The 18684-nt window shown below is 48.2% G+C and overlaps 1 protein-coding gene across 1 annotated transcript in view; it reads right to left on the bottom strand.

Moving 5' to 3' along the window:
- ACTR5 (actin related protein 5) overlaps positions 1–18433 on the bottom strand; it is a 32926-nt gene extending 14493 nt beyond the window's left edge. The window contains exon 1 of the mRNA XM_073555347.1: positions 17990–18433. Coding sequence (XP_073411448.1) covers positions 17990–18379 — 390 coding nt within the window. The 5' untranslated portion in view covers positions 18380–18433. The remainder of the gene's footprint in view (positions 1–17989) is intronic.
- Positions 18434–18684: the final 251 nt, after the last annotated feature.

Below are 18684 nucleotides of genomic sequence, written 5' to 3'. Positions count from 1 at the left end.
GTCAAACTCGGGGCCTGCTGTCCAGGCCTCGGCCACCAGGAGGCGCCGGACTGACATGTCGCCGTCAAACTCGGGGCCTGCTGTTCCGCCCTCAGCCACTAGGAGGCGACGGACTGTCACACCACCCTCGGACTCTGCTGTCCGGGCCCCGGCCGCCAGGAGGCGCCGGACTGACATGTCGCCGTCGAACTCGGGGCCTCCTGTTCCGCCCTCAGCCACTAGGAGGCGCCGTGGCTCGCGCCCGAGTGATGGCGGCAACAGTGAAAGGGCTTCTGCGCAGACATCTAGTGGACGCAGACTCCGCTCCTCTGTCAGTCATGAAGGGGTTGGTGCATCATCAGGTCTGGTCCTGGGGGCGGTCCTGATGACATCATCAGCCCGGGAGCCTGTGAGGGATGACCTGATCCCTCAAATACCTTGGGACTGGGCTTGCAGGCCGCCGGATATATTCTTGGTTCCCCTGTGTGCTACTTAGTGATTTATTTCTGTTGACTCTGACCCCAGCTTGGATTTCTGACCCCTCTATTGCCTGACGATTTTGTACTTCTGCTACTCTCCTGGTTTGTGACCTTGGCCTGGATTTCTGACTCTGCTACTTCCTAACGATTCTGTACCTCTGCCGCCCTCCTGGTTTTTGACTCTGACCTTGGCCTGAATTTGACTCTGCTATTGCCTGCCGTTTTTCATACTTCCCTCTGACGACCGTCCTGCTCTGGCCGCTGCTCATATTCAGACAGCTACCTCCTGGGCTCTGTTGTAAATCCAGATCCCTGTATAGGGGTAAAGGGCATCAATGTTTCTCGGGGTGTTGCCTGGCTGCAGCCCAGAACCGCAGACGGACGTTACATTATATCCGGCCATAAAATTAACTGCTTCTTGTGTATATACCCAACATATACAAAAGCAGTCTCCCTGAACTTTTTTTTTTCCTTCCTCTGACCGAGCTGATTTTTGGCCTGAACACTTGTGGCATTGCACAGCCTGGAAGATCACTCTCATTTTCCTGGACAACTATGCGGCAGTCTGGAGTCTTCAGGGAGAGAGCTGCACCTCAGAGATCCATGCTCCTGGCACGTCGGCCTCTGGGCAACTACTCTGGCTATGGTTGCCCAGGGGCTCAGGTATTGCCCGCAGATGCGGCAAAAGTTTTATTACCTATTTTTCTTCCTTTTGGTCAGAAATCTGTGTTTGAACGCCTATGTGGATTGTGGATCTGAAGGAAATTTTATGGATTCTTTGGCTGCTAAAAGTCTCGGTGTACCCCTATTAAGTCTTAATGCCCCTATAAAAACTACTGCTATTAATGGCACACCCATTGTCCAGGAGGGGGTTAAATTTGTTACTGACAAAATCACTATGTCTGTGGGAGCGTTGCATACCGAGGTTATGTCATTTTTTGTGATGGATAATTTATCTGCTGCAGTCATTTTGGGAATGCCGTGGCTACGCCAGCACAATCCAGTCATCGACTGGCACCTAGGCGATGTTGTACGCTGGAGTTCGCACTGTCAGGATAACTGCATATCACTAGCAGTACACCACGTTAAAGTTAAAAACCCCCTCATACCGTTTGCTTTCAGAGACTATGAAGATGTTTTTTCTATTGTAGATTCTGAGAAGCTACCCCCCCCACAGAGAGTATGATTGCCCTATAGACCTGATTCCAGATGCCCGTCTCCCAAAAGGGAGAATATTTAATCTCTCTGGTCCAGAGCGTCAGGCCATGAATGAGTATATAGCAGATAGCTTAAAAAAAGGGTTTATTAGACCATCCATTTCACCAGTTGGAGCCGGGTTCTTCTTTGTAGAAAAGAAAGATGGTGGGCTCAGACCCTGCATTGATTACCGGGAGCTGAACGCAATCACCATAAAGAACCAGTATCCGCTTCCACTCATCCCTGATCTTTTTAATCAGCTAATAGGAGCCCGTTGGTTTACTAAACTTGACCTCCGGGGGGCATACAATCTAGTCCGCATAAGAGACGGGGATGAGTGGAAAACAGCCTTCAATACCCCTCTTGGCCATTTTGAGTACCTTGTAGTGCCGTTTGGACTCAGTAACGCACCTGCCGTGTTCCAGCACTTTGTAAATTATATTTTCAGGGACATTTGTGGGGTGTATGTCGTCGTGTATTTAGATGACATTTTGATTTATTCTGCTGACCCTGTGACACACGCTCAACACATCTGTTCTGTGCTGCAGAGACTGCGAGAACACTCCTTGTTTGCTAAACTGGAGAAAAGCCGGATTACTTACCGGTAATGCTCTTTTAATGAGTCCACGACAGCACCCACTGGAGGTATCGGATCCGCCCATTTGGAACAGGAAACCCTACAGGAAAGATAAAAGGGGCGGTCCGCCTTTCCTCCTCAGTTTTACGTTTCAGAGTACCAGAAGGACCGCCAAGGATTAGGCAATGTTCTCTTATTTTAACATCTTTCTTATCCATTATTTGGTAATACTTTAACTATTGATATCTTTAGGGGGGGAAGTGAACGGGTGCTGTCGTGGACTCATTAAAAGAGCATTACCGGTAAGTAATCCGGCTTTTTACTCTTCGCCACGACAGCACCCACTGGAGAGATTCCAGAGACCATCACCTGGGTGGGACCACCGTGCCAAGGATAGTCCTGCCAAAGCTTAAGTCAGGGGTTGATGAAAGATCAAGTCTGTAGTGCTTATAGAAGGTAGAAGGGGATGACCAAACTGCCGCCTTACATATAGTTTCAATCGGAACATCTCCCTTTTCCGCCCAAGAGGTTGCCATTGCCCTGGTGGAATGCGCCCTGATGTTCCCTGGAGGATCTTCGTTTTTTGCGGAGTAGGCTAAACGAATGGCCTCTCTGATCCACCGGGAAATGGTGCTCTTCGTGACTCCATACCCCTTCTTACAGCCCTGAAATGAAACAAATAGGGCCCTACTCTGCCTCCAACTGTTGGACCTCTCAATACATTTTAGGACAGTTCTTTTGACGTCCAGAGTATGGAACCTCTGCTCTTCCGGAGTAGAGGGATTTTTATAGAAGGTTGGGAGGAGTATCTCCTGAGATCTATGGTATTTTGTTGCCACTTTTGGCAGGTAGGCAGGGTCTGGTTTTAATACCAATCTGTCTTGGTATTCTTGAAAAAAAAGGTGGATCTATTGACAAGGCCTGAATATCACCCACTCTTCTAGCTGAGGTTAGTGATACTAAGAGGGCCATTTTAAGTGCTAAGTATTTGAAGGGTATTGTGTCGATCGGCTCAAAGGGGTCTACCGTTAGGGCGTCTAAGACCAGATTTAGATCCCATGTAGGGACGGAGGGTATGTGGATTGGAGTTATTCGTTCACATGCTGTAATAAAACGAGTTATCCACTTGTTGCCTGCTATATTATGGCCATATAGTGCTCCTAATGCCGATATTTGTACTCTCAGTGTATTTACTGCTAAGCCTAAGTCTTTCCCCTTCTGCAGAAATTCCAAGATTGGGATTATCGGAACTTCTGTTGTATGAGGTACTGTATGGAATTGAAGAAATTTTTTCCATATTCTAATGTAAATCTGGGTCGTGGACTGTTTTCTACTTTGTAGTAGTGTAGCAATTAAGGACTCCGAGAATCCTCTTGTCCTCAATAACTGCCTCTCAAATTCCACGCCGTCAAGTGCAAGCTGAGCACTTGAGGGTGGAAAAAGGGGCCTTGGGAGAGTAGATTGGCAGTCGGAAGGACCCAAGGATCTGTTATCGACATAATCTGCAGCCACGAAAACCACGGTCTTTTTGGCCAGAACGGTGCTATTAAGATTATTCTTGCTTTGTCGTCTCTGATCTTCCGAATTACTTGAGGTAGGAGGATCAATGGAGGGAACGCATACGCTAGGTTGAAATTCCATGGAACTAGAAAGGCGTCCAGTATGTTTGGGTGATCTGACGGAGATAGGGAGGCAAAGGTTTTTATCTGCCTGTTCTCCCTTGTGGCAAAAAGATCCACCTCGGGTTGTCCCCATGCGGCTACTATGTCCCTGAAGACCTTCCGATTGAGGCACCACTCTCCTTGTCGTAGAGTGTGACGGCTTAGGAAGTCTGCCTTTTGATTGCTCTCGCCTCTTATATGAAGGGCCGAGAGGGACAAAAAATAGTTTTCTGCTAAGTTTAAAATTTTTGCCGCTGAAGACATCAGAGTCTCTGATCGAGTTCCTCCTTGTCTGTTTATATATGCCACTGTGGTGGTATTGTCCGACAGGATCCTTACATGCTTCTGTTGGAGCTGCGGAAGGAAGTTGTATAGAGCATAGAACACTGCAGTCAGTTCTTTTAAATTAGATGAGTAATCACATTCCTCTTTACTCCACCTTCCCTGATAAAACCCATTCTCCATGTGGGCTCCCCAGCCCTGGGGACTGGCATCGGTGGTTACAATACAGGATGGAACTATAACCCATGGGACTCCTGAACATAAATGGTCATCGTCTAACCACCACTCTAGGGAAGTCAAGACTTCTTGTGACAGGGTTATTTTGCTCTGTAAATGACCACTATGTCGCTTATCCTCCTGGAGGATCTGGTGTTGTAGTGTACGGACATGGTACTGGGCCCACCGGACTGCCGGGGTGCAAGAATTTAGTGATCCTAATAGTGACATTGCTCCTCTTAAGGATACACGTGGTTTATCTATAGCTGCTTGTATTTTTTGTTTTGTGAGGATGATTTTTACCTGGGGTAGTAGACATCTCTGGGTCAAGGAATCTAGTTGAAATCCTAGAAATGTCTGGAGAGATTGCGGATCGAGTCTGGACTTTTGGATATTGATGATCCAGCCAAGGCTCTGAAAAGAGGAGACTGCGTCAGTCACGCGTTCAGTACATTGTTTGACTGAATTCCCAATTACTAGGAAGTCGTCTAGATATGGTACAATTAGTGTGTCCTTTTGGCGAAGGTAGGCCATCACTTCTGCCATCACCTTGGTAAATATTCTTGGTGCCGTGGAAAGCCCGAAGGGCATGGCCGCGTATTGGAAATGACGAATCCTGCCCTCGACTTCCACTGCGACTCTTAGGTATTTCTGGAATCTGTTGTGTATAGGGAGATGATAATAAGCATCTTTTAAATCAATCCCTGCCATTACGCAATTTGGGAAAAGAAGCTTTATAGTGGATCTAATCGATTCCATTTTGAACTTATAATTTTTTATAAATGAATTTAGCTTCTTTAAATTAATAATGGTTCTAAATGTACCGTCTGGTTTAGACACCAAAAACAGGGGAGAGTAAAAGCCTCTACCCTGTTGTTCCTCAGGGACGTCAACTAAAACTTTTTTAGCTAGCAGGACTCGAATCTCGTCTTCGAGAGCCTTTTGCTGAAGTGAGGAATTAAGGCGAGTTATAACAAAGAACTCATAGGGGATTCGAAGGAATTCAATCTTTATTCCTTCCTTGATTATATTCAAAATCCATGGGTTTAACGTAATTTGTTCCCATTTGGTAAAAAAAAATTTTAATCTGCCCCCAACCGGTGGGTCTAAACTTTTAATTTTTTTCTCTCCTATATGTTGGCCCTCTGAAGATGGTACCCTTCTGCTTTTCGTCTTTCGTGGCCCATCTCGTTCTGTCCGATTGTCTTCTTCTCCCGAATGGCCGTCTTTTAAAGGTTTTCCTATAAAACGGAATGGGAGAATCACTGAAGGCCTTTTTTCTTTCTTTTGCCTTGGCGAGAATTTCGTCTAAGGCTTTTCCGAAGAGGAACTCACCCTCGCATGGGGTTGCACTAATTTTGGATTTTGATTGTGCATCCCCTTTCCAGCTTTTTATCCAAAGCGTGCGTCTGGCGTTATTCACCAGGGCTGCCGACCTTGCTGCCAGTCTTAGGGTGTCCGCTGAAGCGTCTGCCATAAAGGCAGCTGCCCCTCTTATCAACGGGATGGCTGCACGCAGTTTCTCCCTTGACACTCTTTGCTCAATCTGCTGGTCTAATTGATCTAGCCATACCAGCATTGACCTAGCAGTACATGTGCTGGCTATTGCGGGTTTGAATACCCCGGTGGTGGACTCCCAGGACCTTTTGAGCGAAGATTCAGCCTTTCGGTCCAATGGGTCTGCTAACAATCCTGCGTCCTCGACCGGGATCGAGGTTTGTTTGGAAGTGGAGGATATGACAGCGTCCACCTTTGGTATTTTAGACCATTTTAATAGATCTTCATCAGTGAACGGGTACTTCCGTTTTGAAGCGGATGGGAGAAAACCCCTCTGGTCGTGTTTTTCCCATTCCCTTTTGATGAGATCTTTAATTGCCGGTATTACTGGAAATGATCTCCTCTTTTTTTCTGCCAATCCCGCAAACAATGTCCTGCGCGGTCTGGGCTCCCCTTTCCTCTTCACACCCCATAGTATTTCTAACCGCTTTTACCAGGTTATCTACGCTGTCCAGAGGAAAACATGCGCGTCCTTCCGCCTCCGAGGATGATGATGAGGACGTGGATGCGGAGCCTGAGTTTAACCCCTGTTCTTCCTCTGACTCTGAACTAACAATAACCTGTTTTCTATGCCTGGACTCTGCGGGAGTGCTGGCGCGGTTGATGGCTTGTATTTCCTCCCTAATTATGGCTCGGATATCCTGAGAAGATATCGTCGGCCCCTGCCTGGTCTCTTTAATGCATTGTTTGCAGAGTTTTTTGGGGTAGGAGTCAGGGAGAGGCTCTGAACATAATGCGCATTCTTTATGTTTTGTTTTTCCTTTTTTCTTTGACTGAAACGGGAGGTCAAAGGTAAAGAGAGGGGGGAGGGGGGGGGGGGGAGGAGAGGAGGTTAGCTTAATAGGTAGAGCATATGCTTTGCACACTCACCCAGTGAAGCTTAATACCGGTTCAGATGGCTGAGACGGTTTGGATCGGGTTTCTGCTGTCTCGCTCCTGCGGGCAGTCTCCGTCCTAGCGCTGCGGTCCCTGGTGGAGTTGCCCCCAGCTGAATCCCCTGCTGGGGTCTGCGACTCTGCGGGGGACGACATGTTCCAATGTTGCAGCGCTGCAGCGCTGTTTTATCTGTATCGTTATCGTAGCCCCGGAAGTCGCCCTGTCACAGGGCGCATGCGCCGCGTCATCGCCATCTTACCCCGGAAGTTCAACCATTACTTCCGGGGTATGGGAGCGTCGGGCGCCGGCCTGCTCCCGCGCCACCGCTATTAACACACGCGGCTCGCGCGCACATGGCCTCACCATCCACGCTATACCCCCACCGATGGGGATGGGGGGGGGGGAATCTCCCGGATGCCAGACCGGCGCGCTCCCTGGTAAGACCGGGCGGCCCTCCCCGGACCCGGCCATTACCACTATGCCACCAGACGAGGGGGGAGCCGTCAAACGGAGTCTCCCCCGACGCTGCCTCCGGACCGCAGCCCCTGCCGTTCCCGAAGAGACCGCACAGGCGGATGCATGGCCCAGGTAAGATCCTGCAGGATCCTGCTCCATTTGGAACAGGAAACAAAAAACTGAGGAAAGGCGGACCGCCCCTTTTATCTTTCCTGTAGGGTTTCCTGTTCCAAATGGGCGGATCCGATACCTCCAGTGGGTGCTGTCGTGGCGAAGAGTAAAATGTGTTTTCTTTGCTGAGGAGGTACAGTTTTTAGGGTACATGGTTTCAGGCAAAGGCTTTCATATGGATCCTGCCAAAATCCAACCTATCAAAGCTTGGGTGCAACCCAAATCGCTAAAAGCGCTGCAGCGGTTTTTAGGGTTTGCTAACTACTACCGTAAATTTATCAGGGGTTTCTCCGAAATTGCCAAACCACTCACGGATTTGACCCGAAAAGGGGCAGACGTGGCTAATTGGAACCCTGAGGCAATTCAGGCTTTTGCTGCGCTAAAAGAGTGCTTTGTGGCCAACCCAGTTTTGGTTCAGCCTGATCTGGACCGCCCATTTGTTGTAGAGGTGGATGCCTCTGAGGTCGGAGTGGGAGCAGTACTGTCGCAAGGCACTGCATCCCTCACTCAGCTTCGCCCATGTGCTTTTTTTTCCCGAAAATTCTCTGTCACTGAGAAAAACTACGATGTAGGTAATCGGGAATTATTAGCGATCAAATGGGCCTTCGAGGAATGGCGCCACTTCCTCGAAGGTGCCAAACATAAGATCACGGTAATTACCGACCACAAGAATCTGACCTACCTGGAGTCAGCTAAAAGATTAAATCCTAGACAGGCAAGGTGGGCCTTGTTCTTCTCTAGGTTTGATTTTTTAATCACCTTTTGCCCTGGTACTAAAAATGTGAGGGCCGATGCCCTCTCGCGCAGTTTTTGCCCCTCACAAGCCGAGGACTGTGAGCCAGTCCTGATATTGGCCAGTGGGATCGTTGTGTCAGCAGTATCTCTGGACCTTCTGGAGGAGATCCGTAACTCCCCGGAACAGGCCCCTGACACTACGCCCCCCAAAAAATTGTTCGTCCCGGCTACGTTTCGCATGCAAGTTCTTAAAGAGTCACATGACTCTGTTCTGGCAGGCCATCCTGGTCTCAATAATACCACCCGACTGGTAACCAGGAACTTTTGGTGGCCGACGGTGGTTAAGGACTGTAAAGATTATGTGTTAGCATGTGAAGTCTGTGCCCGCGCCAAATCCTCTCATAATCGCCCTGCCGGCTGGCTCCAGTCCTTACCCACCCCTGAGAGTCCATGGACCCACATCTCCATGGACTTCATTACGGACCTGCCGCCCTCAGATGGGAAAACGTGTATCTGGGTGGTGGTGGACAGGTTCAGCAAACAGTGTCACTTTGTCCCCCTGTCTGGGCTACCTAACTCAGAAACCTTGAGTAAACTTTTTATTGTGCATGTTGTACGCCTGCACGGTGCTCCAGTGAATATTGTGTCCGACAGAGGTACCCAGTTAGTCTCAAAATTCTGGAGAGCATTCTGCAAACGCATTGGGATTGAGCTGTCCTTCTCCTCTGCCTACCACCCCGAGACCAATGGTCAAACCGAACATACCAACCAAGCACTGGAGCAATACCTCCGCTGTTATGTGTCAGAACATCAGTCTGATTGGGTGGAACATCTGCCACTAGCTGAGTTTGCCCTAAATAATCGTTACCAGGACTCCATTAAGACTACCCCATTTTTCTGCAACCTTGGACTGCATCCGCGGTTTGGTTCGTTCTCGGCTAGGATGTCAGAGCTCCCCTGGGTAGAGGGAAATATACATCGCTTAAAAATGATTTGGTCTGAGGTAAACTCAAACTTGAAAGTGGCCCAGGTTAGACAGGCTTCGGCTGCGAACAGGCGACGATCTAAGGGGCCGCACCTGGGAGTTGGAGACAAGGTTTGGCTCTCTACCAAAAACATCAAACTTAAAGTGCCGTCTGCCAAGCTGGGTCCCAGATTTATTGGTCCATATGAAATCATAGAAGTAGTTAACCCTGTAGCTTACCGTTTAAAACTTCCACAGTCTTTTAAGTTGCCCAATGTGTTCCACAAGTCTCTCCTCAAGCTGTATCGCTCCCCAATTCACCCTGTCCAGTCCCCTCCCCCTCCTGTTTCGGTCGGAGGGTCCTTGGAGTATGAAGTCCAGGGTATCCTTGACTCCCGCCTTGTGAGAGGCTCCATACAGTATCTTGTACACTGGAGGGGCTACGGCCCGGAGGAGAGGTCCTGGGTCCCCGCAAGGAACATCCATGCCAAGGCATTAATTAGGAGATTTCATCTCCTTCACCCTGACAAGCCGGGTTTTGGGGGTCCGGAGGCCCCTCCTGGAGAGGGGGGTACTGTCACATCGCCGTCAAACTCGGGGCCTGCTGTCCAGGCCTCGGCCACCAGGAGGCGCCGGACTGACATGTCGCCGTCAAACTCGGGGCCTGCTGTTCCGCCCTCAGCCACTAGGAGGCGACGGACTGTCACGCCGCCCTCGGGCTCGGGGCCTGCTGTCCGGGCCTCGGCCGCCAGGAGGCGCCGGACTGACATGTCGCCGTCGAACTCGGGGCCTCCTGTTCCGCCCTCAGCCACTAGGAGGCGCCGTGGCTCACGCCCGAGTGATGGCGGCAACAGTGAAAGGGCTTCTGCGCAGACATCTAGTGGACGCAGACTCCGCTCCTCTGTCAGTCATGAAGGGGTTGGTGCATCATCAGGTCTGGTCCTGGGGGCGGTCCTGATGACATCATCAGCCCGGGAGCCTGTGAGGGATGACCTGATCCCTCATATACCTTGGGACTGGGCTTGCAAGCCGCCGGATATATTCTTGGTTCCCCTGTGTGCTACTTAGTGATTGATTTCTGTTTGACTCTGACCCCAGCTTGGATTTCGGACCCCTCTATTGCCTGACGATTTTGTACTTCTGCTACTCTCCTGGTTTGTGACCTTGGCCTGGATATTCTGACTCTGCTACTTCCTAACGATTCTGTACCTCTGCCGCCCTCCTGGTTTTTGACTCTGACCTTGGCCTGAATTTGACTCTGCTATTGCCTGCCGTTTTTCATACTTCCCTCTGACGACCGTCCTGCTCTGGCCGCTGCTCATATTCAGACAGCTACCTCCTGGGCTCTGTTGTAAATCCAGATCCCTGTATAGGGGTAAAGGGTATCAGTGTTTCTCGGGGTGTTGCCTGGCTGCAGCCCAGAACCGCAGACGGACGTTACAACACCTTATTGAAGCACATTTCGCTCATCACTACTACAGAAGTAATAGATCAGGTCTGCAATCTACAAGCAGTAACAGGAACCTGTATTTCTAAACTGCACAAATGAAAATGAAGTGAAAAGTGAGTGAATCAGGTGAAGGCTTTGTCCACATCATATTTGAGGTTTTCATTAGAAATATACACTGCTCCAAAAAAAATAAAGGGAACACTAAAATACCACATCCTACATATCCCTGAATGAAATATTCCAGTTGCAAATCTTTATTCAATACATAGTGCAATGCGCTGAGAACAATAAAACATAAAAATTTTCAATGGAAGTCAAAATTAATCTCATGGAAGCCTGTATTTGGAATGATACTCAAAGTCAAAGTGGAAAGTCAAATTACAGGCTGATCCAACTTCAGTGGAAATGCCTCATGACAAGGAAATGATGTTCAGTATTGTGTGTGGCTTCCACGTGCCTGTATGACCTTCCTACAATGCCTGGGCATGCTCCTGATGAGGTGGCACATGGTCTCCTGAGGGATCTACTCCCAAACCTAGATTGATGCATCAGTCAACTCCTGGACAGTCTGTGGGGCAACGTGGTGTTGGCGGATGAAACGAGACATGATGTGCCCGATAGGATTTAGATCTGGGGAACAGGCGTGCCTGTCAATAGCATCAATGCCTTCATCATGCAGGAACTGCTGACACACTTCATGAGGCCTAACATTGTGATGCATCAGAAGGAACCCAGGGGCCCACTGCACCTTCATATGGTCTCACAAGCGGTCTGAGGATCTTATCCCAGTACCTCATGGTAGTCACTGAGTACCTTTGGAGGGCTATGTGACCATCCAAAGAAATACTTCCCCACAACATTACTGACCAACTGCCAAAATCGGTCATGATGGAGGTTAATACAAGCAGAATGTTCTCCACAGCATCTCCAGACTGTCACATGTGCTGTAATGTGTGTGAACCTGCTCGCATTTTTGAAGAGCACAGGGAGCCAATGTTGAATCTGCCAACTTGGTGTTCTCTGGCAAGTGCCAATTACCCTGCACAGTGTCGGGCCCTCATACCACCCTCATGGAGTCTGTTTGTGACAATTTGAGCAGACACATGGATGTTAGTGGCCTGCTGGAGGTCATTTTGCAGGACTCTGGCACTGCTCATACTGTTCGTCCTTGCACAAAGGAGGAGGTAGCAGTCGTGCTGCTGGGTTTTTGTCCTCCTACAGACTCCTCCATGTCTCCTGGTGTACTAGCCTGTCTTCTGGTATCTGCTCCATGCTCTGAACACTGACAGACACAGCTACCCTTTTTGCCACAGTCTGCACCAATGTGCCATCCTGGATGAGCTGCATTACCTGAGCAACTTCTGTGGGTTGTAGACACTGCCTCATGTTACTGTGAGAGCATTTACACTACTGAGTATCATTTCCTTGTCTTGATGTATTTCCATAGAAGTTGGATCAGCCAGTAATTGTATTTTCCACTTTGATTTTGAATATATTTCCAAATCCAGACCTCAATGGGATTAAAGTAAACCTATTAGCAGGATTTTGCTACGTAAACTACAGACATTGACATGTTGCTGCTGTTACACTGATTAAAATGATACCTGGGGTTGTTGTGTAATCAGTGTTAGATGTTTTCAGTTAATGAGATGCCTGTGCTCCAAGGCTGGACTGTAGGCAGAATCTTATCTTGGTGCACTAGGCCAGCGAAGCCAAAGAAAGCCCTCCCTACATGCCGCCCCGAAGCACTGTCCGTCTCTATGATGAGGAACATGTTTGTGCTTTGGGGGGACAGCTTTAAAAAAAAAAAAAAAAAACGAAATATTTTAGAAATCTCATTTTGCTGCTACTGTAAATTGCTGTGTTTTTTTCTGCACAAAAGACACAGCAAAAACGCTCTGTGAACAAGCGCTCACAGCGCCTCCGATGAGTCACCACATTTCTGCCATACATGTAAAGTGCACATGACGCTCCTGAAAAACATATACCACATTGGATACATGTTGAACATGGCGGCCTATGGGTGACAGATGCCTCCCGGGAACGTACAGTTGTGGCCAAAAGTATTGACACCCCTGCAATTCTGCCAGAAAGCAGCCTCAGAGGTTCAAAATGATTGAAAAGACAGGCACCTGTGACCTCCATGTGCCGCATACTGCAGTGGAAGCCTCCGGTGTATACAGTTGTGGCCAAAAGTATTGACACCCCTGCAATTCTGTCAGATAATACTCAGTTTCTTCCTGAAAATGATTGCAAACACAAATTCTTTGATATTATCTTCATTTAATTTGTCTTAAATGAAAAAACACAAAAGAGAATGAAGCAAAAAGCAAAACATTGATCATTTCACACAAAACTCCAAAAATGGGCCAGACAAAAGTACTGGCACCCTCAGCCTAATACTTGGTTGCACAACCTTTAGCCAAAATAACTGCGACCAACCACTGGAATTTTAGACCATTCTTCTTTGGCAAACTGCTCCAGGTCCCTGATATTTGAAGGGTGCCTTCTCCAATCTGCCATTTTTAGATCTCTCCACAGGTCTTCTATGGGATTCAGGTCTGGACTCATTGCTGGCCACCTTAGAAGTCTCCAGTGCTTTCTCTCAAACCATTTTCTAGTGCTTTTTGAAGTGTGTTTAGGGTCATTGTCCTGCTGGAAGACCCATGACCTCTGAGGGAGACCCAGCTTTCTCACACTGGGCCCTACATTATGCTGCAAAATTTGTTGGTAGTCTTCAGACTTCATAATGCCATGCACAAGGTCAAGCAGTCCAGTGCCAGAGGCAGCAAAGCAACCCCAAAACATCAGGGAACCTCCGCCATGTTTGACTGTAGGGACAGTGTTCTTTTCTTTGAATGCCTCTTTTTTTCTCCTGTAAACTCTATGTTAATGCCTTTGCCCAAAAAGCTCTACTTTTGTCTCATCTGACCAGAGAACATTCTTTCAAAACGTTTTACTCTTTTTCAGGTAAGTTTTGGCAAACTCCAGCCTGGCTTTTTTATGTCTCGGGGTAAGAAGTGGGGTCTTCCTTGGTCTCCTACCATACAGTCCCTTTTCATTCAGACGCCGACGGATAGTACGGGTTGACACTGTTGTACCCTCGGACTGCAGGGCAGCTTGAACTTGTTTGGATGTTAGTCGAGGTTCTTTATCCAACATCCGCACAATCTTGCGTTGAAATCTCTTGTCAGTTTTTCTTTTCCGTCCACATCTAGGGAGGTTAGCCACAGTGCCATGGGCTTTAAACTTCTTGGTGACACTGCGCACGGTAGACACAGGAATATTCAGGTCTTTGGAGATGGACTTGTAGCCTTGAGATTGCTCATGCTTCCTCACACAGTTCTTACTTTTCTCCGTGCTCAATGTGGTACACATAAGGACACAGGACAGAGGTTGAGTCAACTTTAATCCATGTCAACTGGCTGCAAGTGTGATTTAGTTATTGCCAACACCTGTTAGGTGCCACAGGTAAGTTACAGGTGCTGTTAATTACACAAATTAGAGAAGCATCACATGATTTTTCAAACAGTGCCAATACTTTTGTCCATCCTCTTTTTTTATGTTTGGTGTGGAATTATATCCAATTTGGCTTTAGGACAATTCTTTTTGTGTTTTTTCATTTAAGACAAATTAAATGAAGATATAATACCAAAGAATTTGTGTTTGCAATCATTTTCAGGAAGAAACTGAGTATTATCTGACAGAATTGCAGGGGTGTCAATACTTTTGGTCATAACTGTATACACCGGAGGCTTTCACTGCAGTATGCGGCACATGGAGATCACAGGTGCCTGTCTTTCCAATCATTTTGTACCTCTGAGGCTACTTTCATAATTGCGTTTTTTTTTGCTCTGCGCACCGTGCGCAGTGCAAACGCACATAAAATACGCATCATGCGTTTTTGTGCGGGTTTTTTTGCAGGTTTGTGCGCTTTTTTTTAAAAAAAAACACATGCTTTTTTGTGCTGACGTGCGCATTACCATGCGCACGTCAGCGCACCCATAGACTTTAATGGGTGGTTGGATGAAAAAAAAAAACGCATTGCGTGCGCATGCGTTTTTTGGGGGGCAAGTCGGACGCTCAAAAAATGCAACAGAGTGCATTTTGTGCGCCCAAGCGCACACTACAAAATCGCATGCGCATACAAACGCATGTGTATGCGCACCCATGTTAAGATTAGGAAAAAAAAAACACATGCTTTTTTGCGCAAAAAACAGCGCAAAAAAACCGCAAGTGTGAAACCAGCCTTAGACCCCCAGGCGTACAAAGGTGACCCAAGACGTGGAGTCAGAGCTGGCTGTATACCTGCCTCCAGGCCCGGATTGGTAATATAACCAACCGGGCATTTTCCCGCTGGGCCGCTGTCATGTGGGCCGCGGGAGGCAGCGCCCGATCATCTGGCCGCTTGCTAGCTGATGCAGCCACTGGCCTGGCTGTTGCTCGTGCCAACAGCCCTCTGCGGGCACGGCGGTTATAGTTTCCAACCCTCCAGCACTGCAGGGAGATAAGCCGCCACGCCTCCCCACGCACCCCATCCTCGCTGTAGCATGAGAGCCCCCCCCCCCGCAGCCACTCACAGCGTCGCTTGCCTGCTCTCTTCTCTGTATGAAAAGAGCAAGCGGGCACTATCACAACAGTAATAATTAGAGTCTATATTCACTGGGGGATCTCTTGCATGACATATATAGAAACCAAAAGGAGGAAAAGAATCATGCAAAAAAATAGGATCACCACACAGTATCAATAGGTACAAACTAAGAGCAAATTTTATTAATGACAAGCCAAAAAACAGCACACATTTAAAAACATTTTAAACATCCAAAAGATCATAAATGGACTCTCCAAAAGATGACAGAATATAACATAACAGATTTTAATATATCAGTAGACCGCAAATGCTGAAAGTGCACAGAGAAAAATAACTCTGAATAAATGCTGCTAGCATATAACCAACAATCTTAGATTATAAACCAGTGTAGCCCCCCATATATGGAGCATGCAGTGCAAAAGTTCAACCCTGATTATTACCATAAGCCAAACGGCTGAATGCCACAAGAAAGGGGTTAATAGTGAATACACAATGATGCCCAATGCATCCTGCATGCTGGGCTACAGAAGCTGAATACGTCACCCTATATGATAGTGATTGGGGGAACCAGTCAGTCGTCCCGTCATCTGAATAGCAGCGGTGCGGTCAGTGGTGATGTTAAGAGTCCATGAGAGAAACCCACGCGTATCGACACTTCTAAGTGTCTTTTTCAAGGTGAGCATTGCTCTTAACATCACCACTGACCGCACCGCTGCTATTCAGATGACGGGACGACTGACTGGTTCCCCCAATCACTATCATATAGGGTGACGTATTCAGCTTCTGTAGCCCAGCATGCAGGATGCATTGGGCATCATTGTGTATTCACTATTAACCCCTTTCTTGTGGCATTCAGCCGTTTGGCTTATGGTAATAATCAGGGTTGAACTTTTGCACTGCGTGCTCCATATATGGGGGCTACACTGGTTTATAATCTAAGATTGTTGGTTATATGCTAGCAGCATTTATTCAGAGTTATTTTTCTGTGTGCACTTTCAGCATTTGCAGTCTACTGATATATTAAAATCTGTTATGTTATATTCTGTCATCTTTTGGAGAGTCCATTTATGATCTTTTGGATGTTTTAAATGTTTTTAAATGTGTGCTGTTTTTTGGCTCGTCATTAATAAAATTTGCTCTTAGTTTGTACCTATTGATACTGTGTGGTGATCCTATTTTTTTGCATGATTTCTTTTCCTCTTTTTGGTCTGCTCTCTTCTCTGTTCACAGGACCTGGGATGAGGTCACATGAGGGGAGGAGTCAGGGGTCACATGATCAGGAGCCTTTGTCCAGGCCCCTGATCATGTGACCCCTGACTCCGCCCCTCCTGTGACCTCATCACAGGTCCTGTGCGCTCAGCCTTGCCTCTTGGTGTCTGCCGGACTCTGCTGTGCTGGTTGAGGGAAGTATGTGTGGGGTCAGGAGGGGTTTACAGGGTAGATGTAGCGGAGCCGCTCGTGTACGAGGTGTACGGAGCGGAGCCGCATGTGTACGAGGTGTACGGAGCTGAGCTGCATGTGTACGCGGTGTACGGAGCTGAGCCGCATGTGTACGAGGTGTACGGAGCTGAGCCGCATGTGTACGAGGTGTACGGAGCTGAGCCGCATGTGTACGAGGTGTACGGAGCGGAGCCGCGTGTGTACGGAGCGCAGCCGCGTGTGTACGAAACATACAAAGCGAGATTTTCCCACGGACACAGGAGTACACGGCGGAGCCCCGAGGAGCATTTTAAAACACACACATGATGTTCCACCTGAAGTGATGTGCTGGAAGCTGACCGGAAATGAGAATTTCTTGAGGAGATTGTGACGGAACTGGGAATGCTTCAGATCCATCACAGTGTCCTCTGACAGCGCAGACAGCAGGATCACCATGGAATCGGGGATGCCGGCCATGTGAGCGGATCATGATATGTCCTGCACCGGGAGGCTCAGGTGGGCACTACAATGGGAGCCGGGCTGCTATAGTATCTTTATAGAATCTTTCTTTCTCTCTCTTTCTCTCTTTTTTCCTCTCTCTCTGTTTTCTATCTTCCTTAGTGCCAGTGTGATCAGCAGTGCTAAATGGGTGCGATTAGGCGTGTACATGGGTGTGAATAGTTGCAAGATGGGTGTGTCCGGGCGTGGCCTAAAATTTGCAGCGCTGCAGTCTTTATCCCTTTCTCTTCTTCAAAAGTTGGGAGGTGTGATAGGGGCGGCTATGACCAGGGGGTCTGGTTGCCCAATGGATAGCAGTTCTGCCACGAATTCTGTCACCGAGCGTACAAAAGAGGACAGAGCTTTGGGAGGAATACTGCAACTAAAAGCAATAAATAGGACTGAGCTGAAATACTGGGCACAGCTGTGACTACATGTTATATAGTCGTGTTAATCTCCTCTCACTTCTTGTAACCTACAAGTGTACAAAGATTTTATATAGTCACCATGTGACAAGTGGGCCTGTGTAACTTCAAATGCCAGGGCTGAATTTTAGTCCCAGTCCGGCCCTGCCTGCCTCTCTCTCCAAGCCTCAGGGGCACAGATTTCACATACATGCCCTGCACAAAACCTAAGGGCCCCAGAGACAGGGGGATACCGTGTATACGCAGACGCTGGGGGGAGGACATGGTGACAAGGCTCACCGCCCCAACTCGTTACAATTTCACCAGCATCTGCATCTATGGGGTGACAGCAAGGATCCGCTGCATTCTCCAGTATTACAGGATAACCCAGACATACACTGGTGTACACACTGCCTTAAAGGACATGTCCACCCACAGCATTCTTACAGATGATGCTCGGTCCCCCATATACTTCACCTGTGACGTCACTCCCAGTCTCTGGAACACGTGATCACACAGCAGTTCCTGCAGCTCCAGATTCACCGGCAGGTTTCTGTCAAACGGTGTCCGGAGCAGCCACCTCAACGGCTCCAGACTGGGTATATCGTTACCCACACGGCTCAAGCTACGAGGCCCGCCGCGGCTCCGGGCGACCACTGAGCGGAGCTGCATCTGAGGCCCCGCTCCCGCCCATCCTGCACGGAGCTGGAAGGAGCCATTATCCAACACGAGCACAGCAGGTCCATCCAGCACCGGCTCATGTACCGGGTCAGGGACGGCCCGGACATCCCGGAACGTGAATACATTACTCGCCGGCCTGGGCGCCGCCATCTTGCACTCTTTGTCCGTACATAAACATGTCCGCATGTTCCGTGAAACAACGTTCCGAGGTAGAAGCTTTCCTAGAGGCAGACTGCGGGGATTCAGGGCTGGCGAGGTAGTGAGGCGCCAATTTCTTGCAGAGCGGGGGAGCTCTCAGTGTGGTAGTATGTTGCTTGTACACCAAAGGGAAAATAATGTGCCAAAAATATTGATAATGATTAATTAGTTTTACAGGGACACAGTTTAATTATAATTGTGACAATAAAGAGTTCTAATTATACGTTTACTAATTATTTATTGTTTTTTTCCCCTTTAAATTCCACTTTTAATAACAACCAATGTAGGTACAG

Source organism: Dendrobates tinctorius, unplaced genomic scaffold (assembly GCF_039654945.1).
Source record: "Dendrobates tinctorius isolate UK_male_01 unplaced genomic scaffold, ASM3965494v1 ptg000223l, whole genome shotgun sequence".
NCBI classification, from domain to species: domain Eukaryota; kingdom Metazoa; phylum Chordata; class Amphibia; order Anura; family Dendrobatidae; genus Dendrobates; species Dendrobates tinctorius.
The sequence above is the reverse complement of the archived record's forward strand: the minus strand, read 5'-3'. Positions and strand labels throughout refer to the sequence as shown.